General features: G+C 48.2%; 2 protein-coding genes across 4 annotated transcripts in view; one reads left to right on the top strand and one right to left on the bottom strand.

Moving 5' to 3' along the window:
• Positions 1-23,107, top strand: part of LOC119393209 (pleckstrin homology-like domain family B member 1) — a 440,721-nt gene that overhangs the window by 389,941 nt on the left and 27,673 nt on the right. The window lies entirely within an intron of this gene.
• Positions 10,563-18,193, bottom strand: LOC119393212 (membrane metallo-endopeptidase-like 1). The gene is made up of 3 exons (XM_037660067.1): positions 17,793-18,193; positions 16,309-16,615; positions 10,563-11,201 (listed from the first exon to the last, which is right to left on the bottom strand). The coding sequence occupies exons 1-3, from the start codon at positions 18,137-18,139 to the stop codon at positions 10,848-10,850; spliced, it is 1,008 nt and encodes a 335-aa protein (XP_037515995.1). The 5' UTR covers positions 18,140-18,193; the 3' UTR covers positions 10,563-10,847.

Raw genomic sequence — 23,107 nt, 5'->3', positions numbered from 1 at the left:
ACCGTCGCATCAACAAAGTGCAAATGATGCCTTACAGATGGTACCCTCGCTTCTCCGCAGTATGACGAATAATGTCGTGGTGGATGCTTCCCGACTTCACAAAAATTATGATTTGTGGCGTTGCTAGTGTACTTGTATCAGTAGCCACAAGAGAGTTTATAACGGGATCTAAAAATGCCGCTCTTCCCGCTTTCGCTGTAACTGTGCTGCGCTATCCGCGCAGGCCTGGCGTTTTCTTCCTCTTTTCCGTTCGCCGTTGAAGGCTGAATTACTTATAGTCGTTGGTTTCACATCACCGCTTCCTTTGTACTCAGTCCTTCGTGGAACCTTATTGCCCACCTCGCCTTTTTCCTCGTTGGCGTGCTCCGAAAACTACGCTCCCCGGCCTCTGTTTTCTCTCAGCCCCACCCGAGTACGCATCCATCGTAACGTTTCCTCACGGCGACAGAGGAATGCCGCTGTTGCTCCGCATCGAGTTCCATCAATGGCGAGCAGGAGAGAATGAATGACGTCACGGGCGGCGTCATGATGTCGTCACGCGGTGCCTTCTTCATTGTTTCTCAGCGCTACTAGGGTGAGAGGAGGACCGTGCATGAGCAAGAAACAAAGAGAGGAGGTAAGAAAGGGAAGAACCCCGGGCGCTAGAGCGAGAAGACAATGAAGATTCCCAGCGGCAATTTTTAGAAGCCCACTCACGAACGAACCTCGCCTTCGAGCGTTTTCATTATCTTCTTTTCGGAGAAGTCACTGCACCGACGAGCTGCAGTGCGAGCCAAGCTTCGTCTCTTGGTGTCTCTTTTTCAGTGGTTTTATTTTTGTTTTTACCACCAGTGATGCCTTCAGCCGTCTCCGGCTGTGTTGTCTTTCCCAGCAGCGGCGCTTTGCCGCTGGGAAAGACAATCAACAAAGACTGTACCTCTGCGGGGGTCCCGCGATCGGAATCTGAGCGTGGGCTGTCGGCCCGTTCCGTCTGGTGCAGTCAGCGTGCCGCCGCGCCCGCATCTGCCCAGGCCTGCTCGGCCGTTTAGCGCTCGAGTGGGAGCTCCGGCCGACTGTTTTCCTTGCCCAATGGCGCAACAAGGAAGCGATACATCGGCGCGTTTCTGTGCTCGTGGCACGGTTTCTGTGGAACGCCTTTCTGTTACTCGATAAGTAAGTTTCCTGCGGAAAGCAAAGCACCAGGTGTTTATATATATATATATATATATATATATATATATATATATATATATATATATATATATATATATATATATATATATATATATATATATATATATCAGTTAAGTTTCTTGTATAGCGTGGGGCGATGATGAGCGACTGTCACCATCGTTACATCACGTGTCTATTCTGAATCACATGATTTGTAGCGCTAAACTCAAAAAGCAAGACTAGGAGGCAGGCAGGAGTGGAAAGGAAGACTCTTTCTACTGTCTGCCTCGTAGTTTACGAGAACTGAAATCCGGGCAAGTTTGTAAGATTGCATACTTGAGCAGGTGAGTAACACGAGACGAGCGCTAACTACAAACTAAAGTTTATTCTCATAATCTACGCCTATTTATCACCCAACAAAGACCACATCGTCACCCAAGAAAGAACATCTCATCCAGCTCCCTCAACGATAACGTCACAACATATTAAATGGGCCCTTACAACGAAAATCGTACAAGCAAATAGCGGCGCAGTTAACTGCGTCGCTTTGCTTGTATGATTTTCTTAAAAGGAAATTTCGCTCTCATTGCTTGCTTTCCGATGCTGATTTCCCGCTTTTACCGTTACTCTCGGTTTTTTTTTTAACTTCCCGGCACACATCCCGGACTCTATACAGTTACAAATACGTGCAAATAGATCGCATAAATTCGACTTTTTTTTTTTTTCAAGCATGCTAAATAGATCGCGTGCTTATTTCGAGGCACGCGCGCGCTTACCGTGATATGAGGACACGGCGTCCCTGTCGCTTCGCAGGTGATGCTAAAAATATGGCCACCGGTGCGAACCGCTTCTGCACCGTGCAGATGAGCAGCGAGAGGTATATATATTGCAGAGCCGCTTCATACCTCAAGGTTATTTTTCAGCGACTCATTGCCGAGTTAGAACTCTTGGCGCGTGGAGCCCACGGTTGCACCGGCGCACGGGAACGCGTTTATTAAAAGGGCCGCGACACACTGCTGTCAGCTAGGCCTTTCGCTCTCCTGAGTGTCAGAATGTCCTCTGTTGCATAACTTATCATAGTTGCCGCCGTTGGATTGTGTCTTCGCAGAAGATTGTGCGGCTCGTGTCTCAAGGGCATCGATGCAAGTGGGGATAGGAAAGGAGGTGTGCGGTTGGCTGAACTGAATTTGGCGTGAAACGATCGCAAATGTCAGAACGATTGGCGCGTTATCCGAATCCAACTCTGAATTGGCGTCCGTACCTGAGCACCTTCAGCTCGCCTCAAACCAGCACTGGCGGAAGAAGGAAATACATCTTATTCCTAGACCATGCAAAATATGCGATATATTAACTTCTTTTTAGTAGTCGCACATTAGAAAATCCGAAACATTGGATTAAAGCAAGCCGCAGCGCTTGCTTATGAACGTCTGTATAAACAGAAACTCAATGGTGCTTTTACTCCCGACAGAGTGCACTCTGAGCCGATCTCCAAGTATAAATGATGACATCCGATCATTGAATTTGCAAGAAGCTAAAGGACTTTGATTACTGTTGCGATTTTGAGCATAAGTTGCGATTTTCCAGTACATAGCGTTACCGCAAACTTGTCGAAGGTCACTGGCTTGTTAGCTATAGCTTTAGTGCCTGCCTATACAGGTGTTGCACGTGAATTATTGCGTTTAAGGGTTGCGCAGAGAACGCCGATCAAACGTGATCAAGTTACTTATAATTGTGCTTAAAAAAGCAGTTTTAGATATAGCTAGCACTTGCTACATTCCATTGGGGTACAGAGCAGGTCCGAAGTGTGACAAGGCAAAATATCTTGTGTCCCCTGGCAAAGCGACTGGAATGAGGCAAAGAACGCTTCATGTTTAAAAATTCTGGCGCATTTCATTTCTCCATAGTCAGCACGAACGCCATATTTTGCGTACGTTAAACTGCCCCACGCTCATTAAATAAACTGACGTCCCATTGTAGATGTCGACTAGTAATTGTTGGTTACAGTTCTCAGGCCTGCACCAGATCACGTTGGCAGGAAGATGACGAGTTGTTGTTCAAGAGCCCCACGAAACACGTTGACAGTCGTCGGTAGCACTAATGTGTATCGCTGGACGGCGGCCCGTGTCTTTCGGTGAAAGCGTCCCTGTGCATCGCGCCTAGTCCGCGAACCCGTTTATTTGAACTCGGATGCGGTGGCTATGCATTTGCAAGCAAAATGTTTACGTTTGCCGGGCGGTTGAACCTGCGCTCGGTCAGTTCTTGCAGGTGGATGACTTCGCCATGGTGCTCGTTTTATGCAGCTCGGTCGACGACACGCAACGAGAGTTGAGCAGACTCGTTAGCTTAACAGCAGTGACGGGAAAGTTCGACTCATCATCAGAGATTAATGTGCACCTCCATTTCGTCGCACAGTCTCCTTCCTCTCTTTCATTGTTTTACATCCCATTTCCCCTTTCCAAGTGCAGGGTAGCAAACCGGAGGCTTCCTCTGGTTAACCCCCTGTCCTTCCTTCACCTATCTCTCCAATTCGCCCACACGTGGACGAGGTGTCTTCTCTGTGGGCTCCGCCTCAAGGAGCATTTTGTGACGCGCGCTCCCTCTCTTTCCCGCGGCCCAAATTCCGTACATTTTCTTCACCTTGTCGTCTTTAGTTCAGTTCATGTCAGTTGTATTTCCTTAAAGGCCCCCCACATTCAGGGGGCGTTGCATAAGAGACGGGATTTAAAACAAAAAGAAAGAAAGAAAAACAGACAGCGAAGATTCATTTAACATTTCTTTCTAACTTCCTATGTTTTCTCATTATTTTTCATGGTGGCTTCCAATAAAATCGTCATCTTTTCATTATGGGTGACTCTTTCCTGCCAAATTTTTAGTTAATTTGGCCGCCTAGTCTGCATGAGCTGGGATTTTCTTTTTTTTTTTTTTTTCTAGCGCATGCCTCGCTATCTGAAAATGCTTTTCACGGTTTAAAGTATTTTGGATATCGTGTAACATTGTGATGGTGCGTACTCGAAGCGCTTTGGATTGCTGGACAGTACGGCGAATCTTTTGCGGAAACATAAAATTCAGCTTAGAATAACAGAGAGCTGAGCTAGTTGGTAAGTATTCATTCTAAAAAGACAGGGCGTGCAAACACGGACACAGAAAGAAGTCAGGACACCACAAACGCCGACTAACAACTGAAGAGACGCACAACGGCTTTCAGCTGCGGTCGCTTCTACGTAGGACAAACGGGCCGATGCATTAACCAGAGATTGTTGGAACATAAGAGATCGCTAACAGGAGGCTCACCTTCTAATCTATCTTTACATTGTCGAGATTGTAAGTGCACGCCAAAATTCGATGAATGCGCAGTGTTGCACCGTCATAGAAATGAAGAAACGCGCCTGATGATTGAAGCATGGCATATCGAGAATAGTGGTAGCGCATGCGTGAGCCAACCGTCGATTAACTTGCATAAAGATGAAATCAAATGCCTTAACAGTTATCTTCCACGTAGGACCGCCACGCGTGCCGGATTAGTAGGTTCGCCTGTTGCATGGGCATGCGCAGATAAGTTTTCGTGCCTTCTTCTTTTCAGCCGTTGTGCGTCTCTTCAGTTGTTAGTCGGCGTTTGTGGTGTCCTGACTTCTTTCTTGTGTCCGTGTTTGCACGCCCTGTCTTTTTAGAATAAAATTCAGGTTGTTAGCTTCAATTATGTCATTGCTTTGGATTCGTCCATTCCGTTATGCCCAAGTACACCAATCTCTGGGTAGACCGAATGAGGTAATGCGACATTTGCGGGTATTTAAATTATTTGTGACGGGTTTATCGCGGATGTGGAAAATAATATATCTATAATTGTATTGTCCGTGTGGGGAGCTACTCGTTGCTATTCGGAATTTAATGGTGCAATCGACGGCCATCGCTGGGATCGATTTTTGTAAGGCCGCAAGCTTTCTTCGCAACGTCCTCTTCGTCTCGATCATAGCTATGCAGCTCTAAGCTCGAGGAAGGCAGTGACGCACATGACGCAACGGGACAATGTCTAAATGAAACGTCTGGTCGGAAATAGAAAGCCCGCCCGGATGCCGCAACGGCGGCCCAACCTGCCTCTTCTTCAGATGCAGCTGAAAACGCATAAGGGAAATACTCAACCTTCAAGGCCATCGGCGAATGGGATTCTACACCTGCAATGCACTTGGCTGTTTGTGCAGAAGGCGGACAGCAACTGTCTCGTGTGTTCTCTGCCGCGCTCTTTTTTTACCGAATCGGTACCATACGAACATACTTTTTAGCACCCGAGATAAACTGAATTCGTGGAGTGAAATGCGGTGTCCATCGAGCGATCTTTTCATATCAATCATTTTTTTTTTTTTCGATGTGCCCTTGTTGTCAGGCATGCCCACTTGAAGCGCCTGTCTCGCGAAAAGAATGGTTAGCAATTCAATTGCAATGAGCCCTGACCCTACAAAAGTCAGTAAAGAGCAAACACAATGATTGTATGGATTTAAAGAATGTCGTTAAGCTGCTGTTCGAACTAGGGTGTCATTCAGACTTTTTTTTTTTTTGCTTACTTTTCGCCGCACCTACGTACACGTAGCATGGCTGAGCCCCTCAGCCGTGACGCAACAGCTTGCGAAGGTGGTCCGTGTGTGCTGGCGTAGACCGTCAGCCAGATACGAAACACATCGACGGTGACGACGTTGTCTGCGTGACATAATCGAGCCGTTTACTATACGCCACGCCGACGGCCCTAAACGAACCGTCGCGCAGAAAGAAGTGTCATATTTTGGAGGGAAAACGGAAGTTGCGAAAGGGCGACGTGCGGGGTGCTAAGAGAACGCGTGGTGACCGAATGGTGTCACAAACAACCGAAGGCGTCTCTGTGTCAACATCGTTGCACGAGTGGCAGTCGGAGCTCTTCCTTCCTGCGCCCTCGGCTTCGAGCGTGGCCCAAGAAAGCGGCGATCCCACGCACGCGTTCGTGACACGTGGCTGCCAGAGTGGCTCGCGAGAGAGAGAGAAGCCTCGCTTAGCCTCTAAATTTAGTGGGGATGCCTTGCCCGTGAACTCCCTGATATGCTCACTCGCTCGCTTCTCTTTCTTCGTCTCCGAGGTTATCTCCCTCGCCTTCCTTCTCCCCCTCTCACTGCCCTCCAAAACAGAACCCCGTTTGGCGGCCACCAGTTGAGCATTCAGACGCCGTCCTAGGGCCACCTTTCTCTTCTACGCTGCCGAAGAGTTTCTTCTCCCGCGCACCAGAGTAACTGCGCGCCAGTGGGCTCTTCGTTCTCGTGAGGCCGAGTGCGCGCTGGTTCTTCAGTCGGATTCTTCCTTTGGGACTCCAATGCCACTGTTCCTGTGGACACTCGGGTGCTGACGATAGAGTCGCTGGTGCTTTTTTTTCGGGAATAAGGAGAGCCAGCGAACTGGCCCGCCCCCTGAAGAAGACCCTTCACCTGTCGGGTCGTGTAGTGGCGGCGCGCTGTGTGTCGAGCGTGCAGACGTTCCTCTGCAAGCTGTTGACGACTGTCACTCCTCAAGTGGTCGGCATACGCGACGCTGTCACAGCCATGATCCTCGCGCTCTGGAAATCGTACTATTACAAGGTGCGTATTCGCGCGCAATTATTTCATCTTTTTTTAATTTAGTCCCCCGCGACTTCAGTGACCTGAGCCCGTATTCACAAAAAGATGTTACTGTTGAATTGCTCGTAAGAAAAAAAATTCTGCCAATTTATATGATGGACATACTGGCGAGCCCTACCGTACAGTGGACAAATGCACTTACTGAAGATAAAGCTCTGTAAATTCGGCCCCCGAAGCGTGTCCCTGATTTTTTTTATTGTATAATTTAGCGCCTCGTGGAAGGCTGCTGATTGAGCGCCTGTATAGCAAAATTTAAAACTAAACGCAAGACTATCCGAATGTGTCTAACAAATTGTCTAGTGGACGATGTTTGCTGAACGTCGTAAGAAAGGCGAGAGCATTTCCGCCCCACGTCCCACACTGGTCGCGACTTTTCTTGTTCCTGTAAACGTGGCATTACCGCAACACACCTATTTACTCTGTCGTCGAAGCAAGCCTCTACTGCGTGATTCTTTATTGAAATATAGCAGGCCATATTTGCTGCAGAATAATTCTATACGTATTAATTTAATTAATGATACTTCATCGTTGACTCACATTTAGATCAATGTTCACACAACGCTGCTTCACAGTCGTTGTCGCGGTGCCTCAGAACAAAATTGCGGCATTCCTTCCTTTTTTCTCACCCACTCTCCTGTTGAAATATTTCGCGCGTTGTCCTTCGTTTTCGCCATTTATCGTAATCGATTTCTGCAGTTCGACACACAGAAGAATTTAAATGATTTACCGGCCACGGTAGTCTAGTGGTTATGGGGTTCGACTGCTAACCCGAAGGTCGCGGGATCGAATCCCGGGCGCGGCGGCTGCATTTTCTATGGTGGTGAAAATGCTTGAGGTCCGTGTGCTTAGATTTAGGTGCACGTTAAAGAGTCCCACCTGGTCGAAATTTCCTGAGCCCTCCACTACGGCGTCCCTCATAATCATATCATGGTATTGGGACGTAAAAGCATATTTATGATTCCTCCAGTTTGCCACAAGAAACCTCTGTGACAGCGTTTACGTTACCACTCTTGTGCGTTCTTTTTATTGTCTTTTGTTTTTCTTAACACTCTCGAATTGGGACTTCTCGGAGAAGACCTACATGTGCGGCCGATAGCTCAGTACGCTCATCTAATTTAAAGGGACACTAAAGAGCAAAACGATTTTTCTCGCATTATTAAAGTAGTCTTCCACGATATCAAAACACCACGCTTGCTGCGAGAAGACGCTTTAAAGCGAGAAAACGCGCAAAAAGAAAATACAGGTGGCGACGCCACCTTTGAATTCCCGCACCATTTGCCGTGACGTCACATATTTTCACGGCGCCTGCTTGGGCCTACGTAGTTCCTAATCGGTTCAATCGAAGTACATTGTCCTCTGAGGGGGCCAGAGACTTGACATAACGAGTTTGTGGAAATTTCGTCGAGCGAGTGGCGCCAAAATACGTTAAATGCTCTTTAAAACTTTTTACGTCACGAATTACAAAGTTCGGCGCGAAATTTAAAAATGAAACTTTGAACTTTGTTTTCTCCTCTAATAATAAACCTATGGTGGTGAAATAAACTACACAAGAGTTCTCCGAGCACACTTTATCAATCTAAACCAATTCACTGTTTCTATTTAGTGTCCCTTTAATTCATTTATACTTATTGTGCGCTTAGCAAGACATGTTATTGGGCGAGTTGGTGGCTTATACTATAACGAGGCTAAAGGAGCGCAAAAATAACGAAATAACAAAATACGTGGAAGAGACAGAAGATAGTTAAGAGCCTTTATCCAAAAAAACCTTTCATGTTATAATAGCTGTAATATAATGATGAATACGTCTGTGTTGAATACATTCTCTGATACCACCAGTCACTACCTTTTGGCAGTGTTGCCTTGGGCTGTATCACAGCATCACAGTGTTAGCACGTACGATTGGCGTAAAAATTTTAGATTGCTAGATCTGCGAGAAAAGTCGGAATATCTCCGAGGCCCGTGCACGCTGCGCGGTATTCTGATTTATTTACAGCTTCACTGCGTATTATCACAAGCGAACGTTTATTCTTTGCCGTAAACTTTTGACACCAACTGCACGTTCGACCACGGACGCTGCAAGTTCTTGCGTGAGCGACTTAATTGAAGTGCGCGTCAGCCCGTGCTCAATGCAGTATTTTAAGTGACTCCACTGCAGACATCGCATACTGCACGCTATATACTACGTCGTTTGCTCTGCATTTACCTGGCCGCCCAAGTACAATCGAAGCCTCGCCGTCGTCAGGTGCGTGCCCACATCTACATGCTTAAATATAGCGCACGTCTACGATAGCGTTGCGCGGGAAAAGATTTCCTATCTATTTCCCATCTACGCCGCCACCGTCCGTCGGTCACGTGATTCGACTCCGCGCGATTCCGCAACTAAGTTACTCTCTCGCCGCGTATCCTGCTGCTGAAGTAAAACCGATCTCTGAACAGGACAGGTGCCTTGTGCGAACGGGCGACACTAATTTTGTAAGCCATGGCGCAAACTTCCGAGCAACTTACTCGCTCACGCCTTGACAAAGCCTTCTCTGTAAAGGGGGTCCTTGAAGATACTTCAGATGGTGTGCAGTGATGAAGGAATTGCGTTGCCAGCGGTCTTCGCTTAGCGCTATAGCGTTTCTTACGTGCGCTGTGGTGGTTCTTCGTTTCACCCAAATTTCTCGGCCAAGAGAAAGACGCGTTTGAAGGACTCTCAAACAGCTAGGCCCGCGCAGATGGTGACGTCATGGTGCGCTAATACGGGAACACCAAAGTGGCATCGCCAGCTGTCTTTCGTTTTTGCGCATTTTCTGGCTTACCGAGCCTTCTCTCGTAGTAAAGTTCGTCTTTTGGGTGTTTGAGGAGGATACTGTCAGTACGCAGCTTAATTCAGACTCCTGTTTAGTGTACCTTTAAAAAAAATTAATCCGAAGTTTTTCCAATAGCTCCTGTCATAACCGCAGTGTTGCTTTCGGGTATAAAATTCCATTCGGCGACAGAAAAGTTTTATCGGGGTAACTGCTTCTTTAGTTAATTAGCCTTTGCCGAAAGACAGTTTGCCGATAAATGCAAACGCACAGAACGCAAAACAGAGACGCCTGTGCATCGTCACTGCGGCTTCATTTGTGTGTGTGCGTGCGCGCGCCCCTTCCTGCAAATATAAAGTTGCGTACGCTTGAACAGATGATATCTGGAGTAGGCAAAAAAGAGGCGCTATGCATCGGTCCGGTATACGATTTTTCAGGCTTATTGGACAGTTAGGCTGCAATAACTACAACTCCATACTTTATATATATATATATATATATATATATATATATATATATATATATATATATATATATATATATATATATATATATATATATATATATATATGTGAAAGAAGTGGAAATTTTAAGGGCTCGCTTTTCTTTGTTATACACAATATTAATGAGCACTGACAGACAATAATGCCAAGGAAAGTATAGAGGATGTTATTAGTAGTAAATGTAAGGTAAATGTGAAGAAAGAAAAGGGGACGAAAAGATAACTTGCCGCGGGCAGGGACCGAACCTGCGACCTTTAAATAACGCGTCCGATGCTCTACCAACTGAGCTACCGCGGCGGCCATCCCCCCGTCCACTTTATGGGGTATATATGTACATTTAAACGTGGTTTTTGTCTATATATTTTTGTCTTTTTACATAACCTGAGCCCAATCTACGAGCCCAAGTTTAGCGAATGGCACGAACTCGCGTAGTAGTCGTTACGTCATACTTCATTGGTTATTCAGAATAGTACGCAACCATATTGCGTGTACATCGGACTTGGTTTTATTTTCATTCATGAGCAATAATGATGAATCTCTTAAATATGAGCATGTGTAGCTGTGACCATGCGTATTCGACTTTCAGTTCAGCTATTGGTATTTTGGTGCAGTCACTTTTATCAGATATTAGAGTTGCATGTATCCGACATCCCGCACACTGTTTTCTGTCTATCCTTTAAGCGTAGCTGACATGCGAACAACTTCGCAAGAAAAAGGCGAAAGCACCAGTTTACGCATTCGGTTCGTATATAGCCGCATACTTGTATCCCGTATTAGCTGTGCTGCCACGTGGGACACGTTCTCTTCGGCCGCATGTCGTGGCCGCGCTGACATCCGAAGGCCGCGGCGAACGGCGGGTGGTTTCGCAGGGCGACGTTGACGCGCGCCCTTGCCGGCGCCTCCCCAAACGCCACCTGCCGCTGCTCGATGGCCGGTCGCGGCTCGCACTGTGCTGTCGCGTACAGCACGTAGAAGAGCTGCTCGAACGTGTGGCCGGCTACGGGACTGCGTCGCTCGCGAGCCGCCCTGCCGTCCATGGCCAGGCGACGCAGGTAGCGCGCGTACAATGGCTCCAGCAGGAGACTCTCGGCCACCAGCGCGCTCGTGTCCCTCACGACGTCCACATCCTGCACGCGCGGCATGGGCACGATAGTATCCAGGCTTTCACCCGCCGCGGTGACCTAGTGGTTATGGTGCTCTACTGCTGACGCGAAGGTCGCCGGATCGAAGCCCGGCCGCGGCGGCCGGCGAAATGCTGGAAGCCCGTGTACTTACAATTAGGTGCACGTTAAAGAACACCAGATGGTCAAAACTTCCCAAGTCCTCCACTACGGCGTTCCTCATAATCATATCGTGGTTTTGGCACGTGAAACCCCCAGAATTATTATTAGTATTCAGGCTATGGCCTCCGTGAAACTTACGGCGCATTATATTGTCACGTAGTTGCGACGGTAAGAAAGCTGGCAAGCAAAATGTTAAAGATGAAACTCTTTATTGGGCGAACTTCGGTCCCGGATACGGCATTCTCTTACAAAAAAAAAAAAGAACTTAAACAGCCTATAGACCGTCTACATACATTTTTGTAAGGGTTGCACTCGCTGTGCAATCAAGTAACACTCGAGACACAAAGATCGTCGATACAAAGGTCGACACAAAGGTCGTCGATTGCCGGCGGAACGCGTCCTCTCTTAAACATGAATGATCGAAAATTCCAGCGTTATCGCCGGGGCTCGTGTTAGCTTCAGAATAAATTCGACTACTGGCGCCGTGCGCGCAATTTTATCGGAATAGTCTAAAACAGTTGAGAAGTTTGCCAAACATTGCGGTGCGACCTGCGCCGAGCAGTGGTGAGTTTCCTGTGGCGGAAGCCCCATCACACCAAAATGAAGAAATAAGCGCCCGTGGCAGTATGAGCTGATCTGCGTTACTTCTGGCACCTGCCATCGTGGCGCAGTTGCTGCGGCATTTTGCAGACGTTTGCGAAAACTCGTGTGCTACTCCCCGCCGCAGCGGGCTGCTTTTTTGCCGGAAACAGAAATGCAAAATGCTCGTGGACGTACTCTATATGCACCAGCTGGCGAATAACAGTGTTTTATTCAGGGTTTTATGCCATCTCAGGTGCATGTTTCGATCGTAATTAAATCACATTATAATGACCGTATGCTTGTAGTGCATGCGTCTGTGCAAAAAAAAAAAAAGAAAAGAGAGAAAGATAAAGATAGAGAGAGAGACATAAATGAGCTATCTCGTCAGGCCCAAATTTTATGCCTTTATGTAGGTTAAGAATGAGTGTTGTCCCCAATGACAACGACACGCTACCAATGATGCTAACGTGACAATAAAACAAAATGTGACGCTGATCACTAGAAAGTGTGCGCGCGGTGTTTGGTGTTATCTGCTTGTTCCGCTTGGAACATGATTCAGTATCGAGGGGCGGACGAATTCACGCCTGGTGTATCAAAGCTAGAATTATCGGGCTGGAGAAACGGACACAGACCTCACGTCAAATGAGTAAATGCTTCGTCACTGCAATTCGTTCTCTGTACCGCTTTACCTAAGGCTGATTTGTCATACCGAGAACGTTATCTATAATCGCTGTGGCCGTTGAGCGCATTGTCATGTCGCACTCGTACTTTTCTTTACACGTAACTCAGTTTTAGTTAGGCAACGCCAGGGATATGCTTTATTGTCTGGTCTTTGTGAAGGTAAACAATACAACAGTTAATGCGTTAGGCAATTGTTTAACTCATTATTCGGTGAACTTGTACCAAGCAAACTCTGATATCTGCGGTTTAACGTCCCAAAACCACGATATGATTATGAGGGACGCCGTAGTGGAGGGCTCCGGAAATTTCGACCACCCGGAGTTCTTTGACGTGCACCTAAGTCTAAGTACACTGGCCTCAAACATTGCCGCCTCCACTGAAAAAACAGCCGCTGCGGCCGGCTACCAAGCAAATTAAACACTCAAAACATAATACCCGTTGCTCGCGTAACTCTAGAATGTACACGTATATTTTCGTCGCGCTTGTAGTAATTAATAATTTAAGTAATTAATAATGCATGGGGCTTTACGCGCCAAAATCACGACGTGATTATGGGGCGTGCCGAGGTGGGGGACTCCGTGTTAATTTTGGCCAGCTGCTCCTGAACGCGCGCCTATATCTAAGTACACGGGTGTCCTTGCATTTCGCCTCCATCGAAATGCGGCCGCCGTGGCCGGGAATCGAACCCGCGCCCTCAAGCATAGCAGCGCGACCCCTTAGCCGCTAAGCTATACCACCGCGGGTCTTATTAGAATCTCCGATAATATTCGAAAAACTTCCGATGCGTATAAAGACTCGTTTAGTGCTGAGCAATAACTTCGTAGCGATGGTTAGTTAGAAGGTAAGGGAAAAACAAACAAGTACGCGTACCAATATAGTAACAAAAGGCGCATTCGTGCAGGCGTGTGTTAATGGTCAGTGGCTGCACATCTTAAGGCGCTTTCATCCTTCGGAACTTCAGCGCGTGTATAAGTGGCGATTTATTCTTCAGGTACGAATTGCAGATGTCTAGAGCCGCACGTGTAAATATTGCTACCGCGGGTGCGCGCCGACAGCGCGTGGGTCAGTGCTTCCAGTTCGCGAAAGGTTGCAAGCATAAACACACTCAGTTGCAGACTTGAAGAGTTTCTCGCGCCCAAGCCTGCGGGACGTTCACGGTATTCGAAGCTTTTGCATTTTCCGACGCCTCCGTTTCGAAAGCTCGGTGATTGTACATCACGACCACTTTCAACGGGGCTCAGCACATTTTCTGCAGTTACCGCTTTGACGTCAGACCCTCTAAGGCAGCGGTTCTCGAATGGGGGGCCCGCGATGCCATTTTTGGCGGTCCGCGAACCCATGCTCGAAAAAAAGACAAAAAAAACTTACACCATCTCCCACTAAAGGGAACCGTGTGGGGATGCGAAGCAGCGCATGGGTCGACTTAGAGTTCCGTTCATCACGGGCACCTTGCCCGATGTTAACGCGTCCTTGCAGGTGGAGCCCACCATGAATTCACTGTAGTTGCTATTGCTGTTACTCGTCCCGAACTTGTTGGAGCACGCCACGCGGGCAACACGGGTTCATCGCGCGTCTGCAGAATCTCGTTCCCCGACGCCATCACGTGATTGCTGAGAGAGTGTAAGGGCGAGAGGCCACAGCGTCTTACCCCCGAACGCGCTAGCTCGTGCCAGCACACATGGTTTTGTCTGCGTTACGCCAAGCTAGGACAGCATACGCCAGCCCGGGCCCCTTAAGTGCTCTGCACGTATCATCATCAAGGCGGTCGAAGAACAAGAGGAAGACTTCTCCTTGGCGCGAGCGAGCGCTCAGATGGCTGTGCTAGGCGGTCGGAAGCGGACGCCACCGCCGGACACTACCCCGAGCAAAAGCTGCTTCGCATCTAAAAAAAAAAAAAAACATGTTTTTGGAGGCACGCTATATCGTGTGACATCGGTCCCTTCTGATTTTTAATATGCTTCGCCGCATAACAACCTTGCATTGCGGCGGAGCTGATTATGTTCCCTGTTTTCCATGAGATGGCTGTGAAACTTTTGTTGCAGTTTTCTAGGACATAGTCATGTGAGCATGCTTTTTCCAGGCTTGCATATTTGAAGAGCAAACATAGCAACAGGTTGAATGTTGACAAGCTGTTGAGATTGTTGTTGAGAACTTGTTGAGATCGTGTTGAGAACTTGTTTACAAGCTGTTGAGATCGAATTGTGGCCCTTTGGTTTGATCATTCGTGGCCAGGGAGAAATAAAAGGCACCTATTTAAAGCTGCATGTTGCGTTAACTTATGACCCTTCCCCCCCGCCCCCTTTCCTCTCAGTGCAAGGGGTCCCTCATCACTTCCACCAGTCCACAAGGGTACCCTGAAACATCCATGGCTGAGAACCAGTGCTCCAGGGGGAGTGATTATTTAGAAAGGAAGAGACGCGGTCCATCTCACACTGGAGTTAGTATAGGGTATATCTGTATATACAGTAAGCATACGTCTCACAAAAGGTGGTCACCTGAGCCGCACCTTTGGGGGTAATGAGGATGAATACTGAATCGGGGGAGAGCCAGCCCGACGTGGCAGGTCCGGCGGGTAAGCTAGCCACCAGTCTCACTGATTGCGCCGCGGGTTCACTGGGTGTCGGGATCATCGCACCACCTACAGGACGAGTTCTAAGTACACCACGAAGTGAACATTATACGCTGGACTAAATAAATTGATGGAGAGATCCCATGTCATTCTCTGCACAAGGTCTTCTAGATGATGACTTTACCAAGTGTAAGATCTTAATGCGTTATTTGTCAATACCTGTGATGATATGACAGAGAAAATGGTCCCCGGGAAGCGCTCGTGCAATTCTTAGTGTGCTGCGGTTCACTGTAGGCCTACGCTTTGTAAGTTATTTGGCCATAGGCAGCCCTTCCGCGGATACCATTGCGTCGAAACTACAAGCGTAGACTGTTAGTCGGCTGTTTGCTTCGCTGGTGCAGTGGTTACGGTGCTCGGCTGCTGACCGGAAAATCGGGAGTTCGATCCTGGCCGTGGCGGTCGCACTTCGATGGAGGCGAAATGCTATAGAGGCCCGTGTACTGTGCGTTGACAGTGCCCGTTAAAGAACACCAGATGCACGGTCGAAATTTCCGGAGCCCTCTACGGCGTGCCTCATAATAATATCGTGGTTTTTGACGTAAAACCCCAGATATTGTTATTATATTATTTGTTAGTGGGTAGTGAGCCTTTTTTTTTCCCCGGTTCATGCCGGGTTGCATAAAAGTTCAATGGCCGTGTCCGTGTTTGTATTTAGCCCCCCCCCCCCCCCAATCCACCTTTGGTCGGTGTAACGAGACTGGCGTTTACAGCTATCGGCCCTGCCGGTTTTTGTTCACGCATCCTGAAGAGAATAGGCCGTTACATGATGTCTCTGCCACGTATGAATAATTACTCTGGCCATTTCGCACTTGAGCTACCAGAAAGTTGCGGCCTTGCATTTAGTGAACGACTTTTCGTGTTTTCTCTATACACCGAGGAGTATTATTGCTGGACATCATCGAACTCCTTCGTACTGTCAAGTAGTCTGTAATGGCGGCATTTTATTGGCCAATCTAGAGTTGGAGCCCCCTGTGCCCATGAGAGCTGAGAACACGGCGATATTCAACAATGCCCGGCATATACCCCAGTGCGTTCCACTTTGTGTGCGCGTGTACTCGCCTTGCCCAGTATCGCCTGCATGGTCCTCTTGTACTCGCCGAAGAAGCAGTCCTTGACGGCGCCAAATCTCCTGTACGCCGTCCTGCTCCACCAGTTTCGGGTGCGACGCCGATGGTCCACCCAGGCGCCGCGCTCGTCCACGGCTTCGAGCAAGCCCCGAAGCAGGAACGGTGCCACCGCCGGCTCGAACGCCGCCTCTAGCTCACGCGACACGCCCCGCGCTGACCCGAGCACACCGTACGGCACGAACAGCAGGTTGCGGCCCTGAACAAATTCGTAGCCTGGGCGCAAGCTGCTCACGTGGTACCTGCGTTGTCCCGCGTGCGCAGGTTTTCTAAACCATGGGAGGTGGTGGCATTTTTTTTTTTTATTGCACTGGTGTAGTAGTGTTTTCTGCTTTTCCTGCCAATTGGCCTTGAATATAGGCTGGCTAATGCACTAGATTATAGACTGTTACAACGTCAGCCGTACAGAATTGGAGGAGCTGGGTACGTCCGGTATTGCATCTGAGTGATCGCCTTCTCTATGTGATGGGAGCTTGGGTGCATTAATATTGTGGACCGCTGTCTTGTGGAACGCTTTGCTTTATTAAATGCGGCCAATTCTGTCTGGCAAGTTTTGTTGACGCTCTCTTGAATGGCCACTCGCACTTTTCAAGCTGACATATTTGGTACCGATTCATTTGTAAGCGTAGCTCGTAGTGAACAAAAAAAGGAGCGTTAATCGACACGGCCACTATTTTACCGTCCTATGTACTTTTTGTTTGCTTTCCCGTTGTTTTCTCCGACGCAAAATAAATAAATAAATGAAAAGTTCAGGGACGCCCATGGTTAAGAGCAGTGTAATATCCCTTTCACACGAAAACCCCACAATATCATTTGTACCTAGCGGCATTTACATTTCATGTGGTTAGTTGGATGTCATACGCGCGGGACAGCGAATGTCATTGAATGAAAATGTTATGTGCAAACGAATGAGTACTCTCGCCGAATAGGAGCCGCGTGCAAATACATGCATAAAATGCAAATAATTCATTATAACAGTTATGCTTTTATTTTCAAGTTATTTTTGCCTAACAATTCAGCTTATTCGCTCAAAAAGATTTGAGTATCAAGAGCGTTGCCGGCCATGTCAGGTCATATGCTCAGTAGTAGGCGTCAGTCCGAATTACAAAATGCGTGCCACCGATGGCGTCAAGGCAGTCTGCCAGACATTTGATATAATTTTTATAAAGCTTGATATACATAACATATTTTTACACACGCTGTGGCTTTTTTTTTCATTCCAGTCATGGCTGCATCCTGATTACCATCATATGCTAATGATATTATATACAGCCGTGTAGCAGCGCGCACGGCACCTAATGTCATTTGATGAGTAGAATGTGATTAGATACAAATGACATTAAATCTTCTCGTGTGACAATGGTATTGTGGCATTTATAACGTAGAATCCAGATCCCTTTTAAGTATTCACCGCCGCACCTGTTGTCGAAGTCCCAGTCCTGGCGCCCCACGGTCATTGGTCGGTAGTATATCCGGCGCGTGTGCGCCTGCATCTCAACGTAGCTGTGCACGAGCCGTGCGCCGTCGAAGTAAGGCCCGTGCGGGTCGTAGTAGGCCGTGGGCACGTTCAGGTCTCGCACGGCGCCCATAAACGCGAACTGCGTGTCGGCCAGCTTCTCGCGTGCTATGACGCGCTCGACAGGGTTGAACCAGTGAGCGAACATGACCCGCTCAGCGAGCAAGCGCCGAGTTTCGTTGAATGCTTCCTCCATGAACGACTCCGTCTGGCTCGGGCGGCGCGTCGGCTTCCCGGCGCCCAGAACCATGCGCAGGAATGTGCGCGTCCCGAACGGGAACAGTCGTTCGAGGAGGCGACCGCATGCCTGCGATGCATGCCTTGGAAGATTGTACTTTTAAATGCGTACGAAATCGAGCTTGTTGGTAGGCAGTCATAGTAAAAAAACAGCGCAATAAAACTACAAGAAGATGTAAAATAAATACACTTGTGGGTAGTCAGCGCTGGTCCTGTTTGGTCTTTCTTGTCGTCGTTTCATTGCGCTGTTTTTTACTGTGAAGATTGTAGTGTATTTGGGGACCGCACAATCCTTGTATAGGCGTTTTGCCTTATGTTATACCAGGCTATATGTATCAATTGTAACTCAACCAAAACACTTTTCTTGTTGTTGTTGTTGTTGTCCTTGTAAAGCGCTAATGGGCACACACACGCGTGCATCGTTGCTTACACTAAATAAACCGGCCGGAGCAGTAATTTGTTGTATAATGATTTCTCCGCGCATGCTGATTCTAGGTAACATTGGAACGTTCCTGTGAGTAGTAAAGAAAAACTGGGGACAGCTACAGCTAGGGGGGGGGGGGGGGGGCAACAATCATAAAGCTCGTAATTATATCGAGCATCACCGTGACTAAGAGCGGAAACGACCTTCGCTCTTGCGTATTAAATCGTGTCAAAATAATTCGCGTTCGACTGAAGGGCTTCGAGCGGTCACCTATAAGCGGACTTCCATCGGATATATAGTCTGTAGCACATGCTATTGACAGCGGCATAATTGGCACATTTGCTTTTACAACTTCCGTTCTAAGAAACGTTGTTTTTCTCTTCTTTTTTTTCTCCATGTATAGTTAACGCGTATGCAAGGCAGCAGGTTTCTCTTCCGAGTGATAAACGAAGCAAGTGAAAGGCTCAAACTGATGGAAAGCAATAGAGGCGTAACTTAATTGCTGCAGCACACTGTGTGTTGTTCATTTTCTGGCATTCGCCTGCACTTCGCTGCTTTGTGCACTGCGGCAAGGATGATCGCGCCTCACGAGACGCGGAAAGATGTCCGTTTTAGCATCGCCGTTATTTTACGAAATCAGTCGTCAACTTTCGTGGAAAAGGTGATGACGGCAAAAGTGTTGAAGAGATGCTAAAAAGAAAAGCGATGCATATGGTATTGGTACTCCTGCCGCGGGAAGTTGTTTGGTCGAACCGAGAAAGCGCGCAGAAAGGGAAATGCTGGTCGCGTCGCCATATTGAAGTTCCCGCACCAACTCGCCGTGACGTCACGGATCTTGGCAGCGTATGCTGGTTAATTGTTAAAAACAAACCACTGTCCTCTAAGGGGGCCAGAGACAACGTACCAAGTTTCAGGAAATTTTGTTCAGTCACTGTGAACAAAATACGAAAAAGTACCTTTGAAATCCGTGACTTCACGCTGACATTCATATGCAGAGATATCGTTGCGAAATTTAAAAATGAGACTTTGACCCTCACTTTCTGTTTTATTAATAAACCTATGATAGCAAAATTAACGAAGGTTGGGCTGTCAAGGCATAATTTATCAGTCTAAACTGAATTATTGCTGCACCTGTAAGCGGTCCGAGCCACCGCGCACCGCTCGTTCGTGGCTTAGCGGCACCAAGAAGGCCGCGTCGTCCGGCAGCAGCGGCGCCAAGTGCACCATGAGCCGGTATCCGAGGTAGTTGAAGAGCGTCGTGCGCGAACTGTTCTCCATGATCTCGGCAAGGTCCTGCAGGTAATCGCTCGCCCACACCTCGACGCTGCCCACGGCCGGGCGAGATCTGCCGCCATCTGCGCGGTACCGACCACAGCGGTGTCTGTAGATACGAGTCATTTACATGGGAGTCGCGCTGGCGAAAACCAGTACGTGAGCACCGAACGACACGGAACAACGCTGTTATGAAAACATGGCTGTGTATATGTCGAACACTGCACATAACGACGAAGTCATAAAAGAAGTCCGAGTGGTGCCAACAGTAACTTCCGGTAGATAACAATAATGCGTCGTGGCTGTCAACATCGTTCTTTCTTTACTGACGTAAGGGATTTGATTTCGCGATATGGGGCGGACAAGAAAAAGATATTTCGCGTGGCATCACGCGAGAGAGGCCGAACGCCAAACAATCGAACTTGCGGTTTTAGGATGCGACATATTGGCTCTAAATTTAGTTTAGAACTTCACTGTCAGTTTATTTTTTGTTAATAACAACATATCACAATAGATTATATACAGACAAGGATCCCAAACTCAGGGACGGTACCGGGACCCTTACACAGCACCTTATCTACTCAGTTAATCATTACAAAGTAATAATGAACGGCATAAACGTGTTGTGCTTTTGTCATGTTGCTGCTAGCGGCAGTTTCATCCTCATGGAAGGCTCTCTCTCTCTCTCTCTCTCCTCTCTCTCTCTCTCTCTCTCTGTGTGTGTGTGTGTGTGTGTGTGTGTGTGTGTGTGTGTGTGTGTGTGTGTGTGTGTGTGTGTGTGTGTGTGTGTGTGTGTGTGTGTGTGTGTGTGTGTGTGTGTGTGTGTGTGTGTGTGTGTGTGTGTGTGTGTGTGTGTGTGTGTGTGTGTGTGTGTGTGTGTGTGTGTGTGTGTTGTGTGTGTGTGTGTGTGTGTGTGTGTGTGTGTGTGTGTGTGTGTGTGTGTGTGTGTGTGTGTGTGTGTGTGTGTGTGTGTGTGTGTGTGTGTGTGTGTGTGTGTGTGTGTGTGTGTGTGTGTGTGTGTGTGTGTGTGTGTGTGTGTGTGTGTGTGTGTGTGTGTGTGTGTGTGTGTGTGTGTGTGTGTGTGTGTGTGTGTGTGTGTGTGTGTGTGTGTGTGTGTGTGTGTGTGTGTGTGTGTGTGTGTGTGTGTGGTGTGTGTGTGTGTGTGTGTGTGTGTGTGTGTGTGTGTGTGTGTGTGTGTGTGTGTGTGTTGGTCTAGTGACTATGGTGCTCGACTGCTGGCCCGCAGGTCGCGAGATCGAATCCCGGCCGGAGCAGCCGCATTTTCGATGGAGGCTAAAATGCTTGAGGCCCGTGTCTTCGATTTAGGTGCACGTTAAGGAACCCCAGGTGGTCGAAATTTCCGGAGCCCTCCACTACGGAGGGCTCCGTAGCCCGAACAATTATTATTGTCGCCATATATGTATGTGATAATATCGACGGCACGATACTGACGGCGGGCGCGCTTAGTTGCAAGCTTGGTTAAGAGCGCAGCTTTGAGGAGGAGCGTGCCTTTAGGGGTCTGTTTGTCGATGGCGAAGCCGGCGAGCAGGTTCTCGAGGTATGACCGCCAGTGCCAGTTTCGGCGGCTGGCGGGAAGCGCGCCGGGATCCCTGGGACTGTTCCCACCGAAGGGCGGGCCTCCGCGCAGGTCGAGCGCGTTCTCGAGGCGCGTCTCGAGCACCGCAACGTCCCTGGCCAGCTCCTCGCTGCCGGCAACGTAGCCGAGCAGTGTCAGGCTGCCCAACACTGTGTCTGTGTAGTTCGGCGCCGGGTCTCGGGCGTGCCATAGGGCGTGACGCTTGAACACCGTGCTCGGAACGTCCAGCTGAATCGCGCAGCAGCGTTGGTATTCGCTCTTCACACGAACCTGTATAGAGAAGGGGATCTTGCCGTGAACGTGCCTCGATGCGCTAAGGTTTGTCCTATATACTATTCAACTGTGATGACGGAGCAGGGTGGATCGTACAGCACGTCAAAAAACCTAAATGCATTTTGGTCATCCTGCATCATGCATTTTGGATATTCAAAGACGTGCTACATGCGTCGTCGAGGTTACTTCGAAATTTTATGTTGTACTATTATGTTGTACTATACACACAAAAATGAAACAGGAAAAAAAAAAAACCTCTGATGACCTCTTTCACGCTCACGTCCACGAGATCAAGAGGCGCTGATGCCAATGGTAGCTCGTTCAGCTGCTTAACTGGGCGAAAACAGTTGACTGTCTGTCGCGTCTTGTACTCTGGAACAAACTCGCTTTCTTCAGGGTGTCTTCTTGTACCACAGCAATAATTGAAATCTACCTTCTTTCGCATCTTTCCTATAGCTTTAACGATGCTCGCCCAGTTCTTCCAGGCCGCGAACCGCGTGTGCGCTATCAGCGTTACATAGCATTATTGACATTAAAAGTGGCGATGCGCCGAGTTTTGAAGAGAGAGAAGGGAAAAGTACGCAAGCAAGGCATGTCATATGATGATATTGTGAAACAGTATTTATAATTACTTTGCACAGCACGGTGAGGGTGTCCGTAACAGTTATCAATTGCAGAGAGTGGTAAGTTGGGCGAGTTGGTAATGATCCATTACCGTTTTTTTGCGCAGTTACATAATGGACAGTTATCAATGCGCGCGGCGGCTGAACCGGTGGCGTAGCATTTTTTTTTCTTCGGTTGAGTGGTTTGCTCGCGTCACTTTGGTGCACTTAACGTATACTCTTCGGCCTCAGCACGTCTATGATAACTGTTACCCCGTCACTATAATAGTGCAGTCGCTATAGTGACGGGCCTTTTTATTAGTCAGTTTCTATTTGCGTACAGAGTGTATGCATATGGTCGTATATACCTGCACAAATGGGAAAACGCCGAGGAGCGCGTCTACTTTGGCCGCCTTGTCCGAGACTCTGGAGTCTCTCAGCGGCAGGCCTCGCTGGTGGGGCCAGCCTTGCATGTCCACCATTTTGAGCACATCCTGCCAGGGATCCCAGCCGAGCCGGTTGCGGCTGTAGGCAGAGGTGCAGTTGGGCAGGAAGTACGCGGCCTTGTTTAGGAAAACGCCTGGAAAGTCGTGGTAGGCCCTCTCGTGACTCGCCACGTAGTGAGACAGTGCCTTCTGAACGTCGTACAGAAGACCGCCGGATCCCTGCGACTGCACGTGCACGCATGTTATTGCACCGTGGTAATCTTAATGCTCGGTTCAACGTTCTAACACTTGAATACATCAAACTATCGTATTTTTGTTGTGCTACGGATATTTTTTTTAATTTCAGCGCTTCAGTGCGCACTGAAAT

Source organism: Rhipicephalus sanguineus, chromosome 5 (genome assembly GCF_013339695.2).
Source record: "Rhipicephalus sanguineus isolate Rsan-2018 chromosome 5, BIME_Rsan_1.4, whole genome shotgun sequence".
NCBI lineage: Eukaryota > Metazoa > Arthropoda > Arachnida > Ixodida > Ixodidae > Rhipicephalus > Rhipicephalus sanguineus.
The sequence above is the reverse complement of the archived record's forward strand: the minus strand, read 5'-3'. Positions and strand labels throughout refer to the sequence as shown.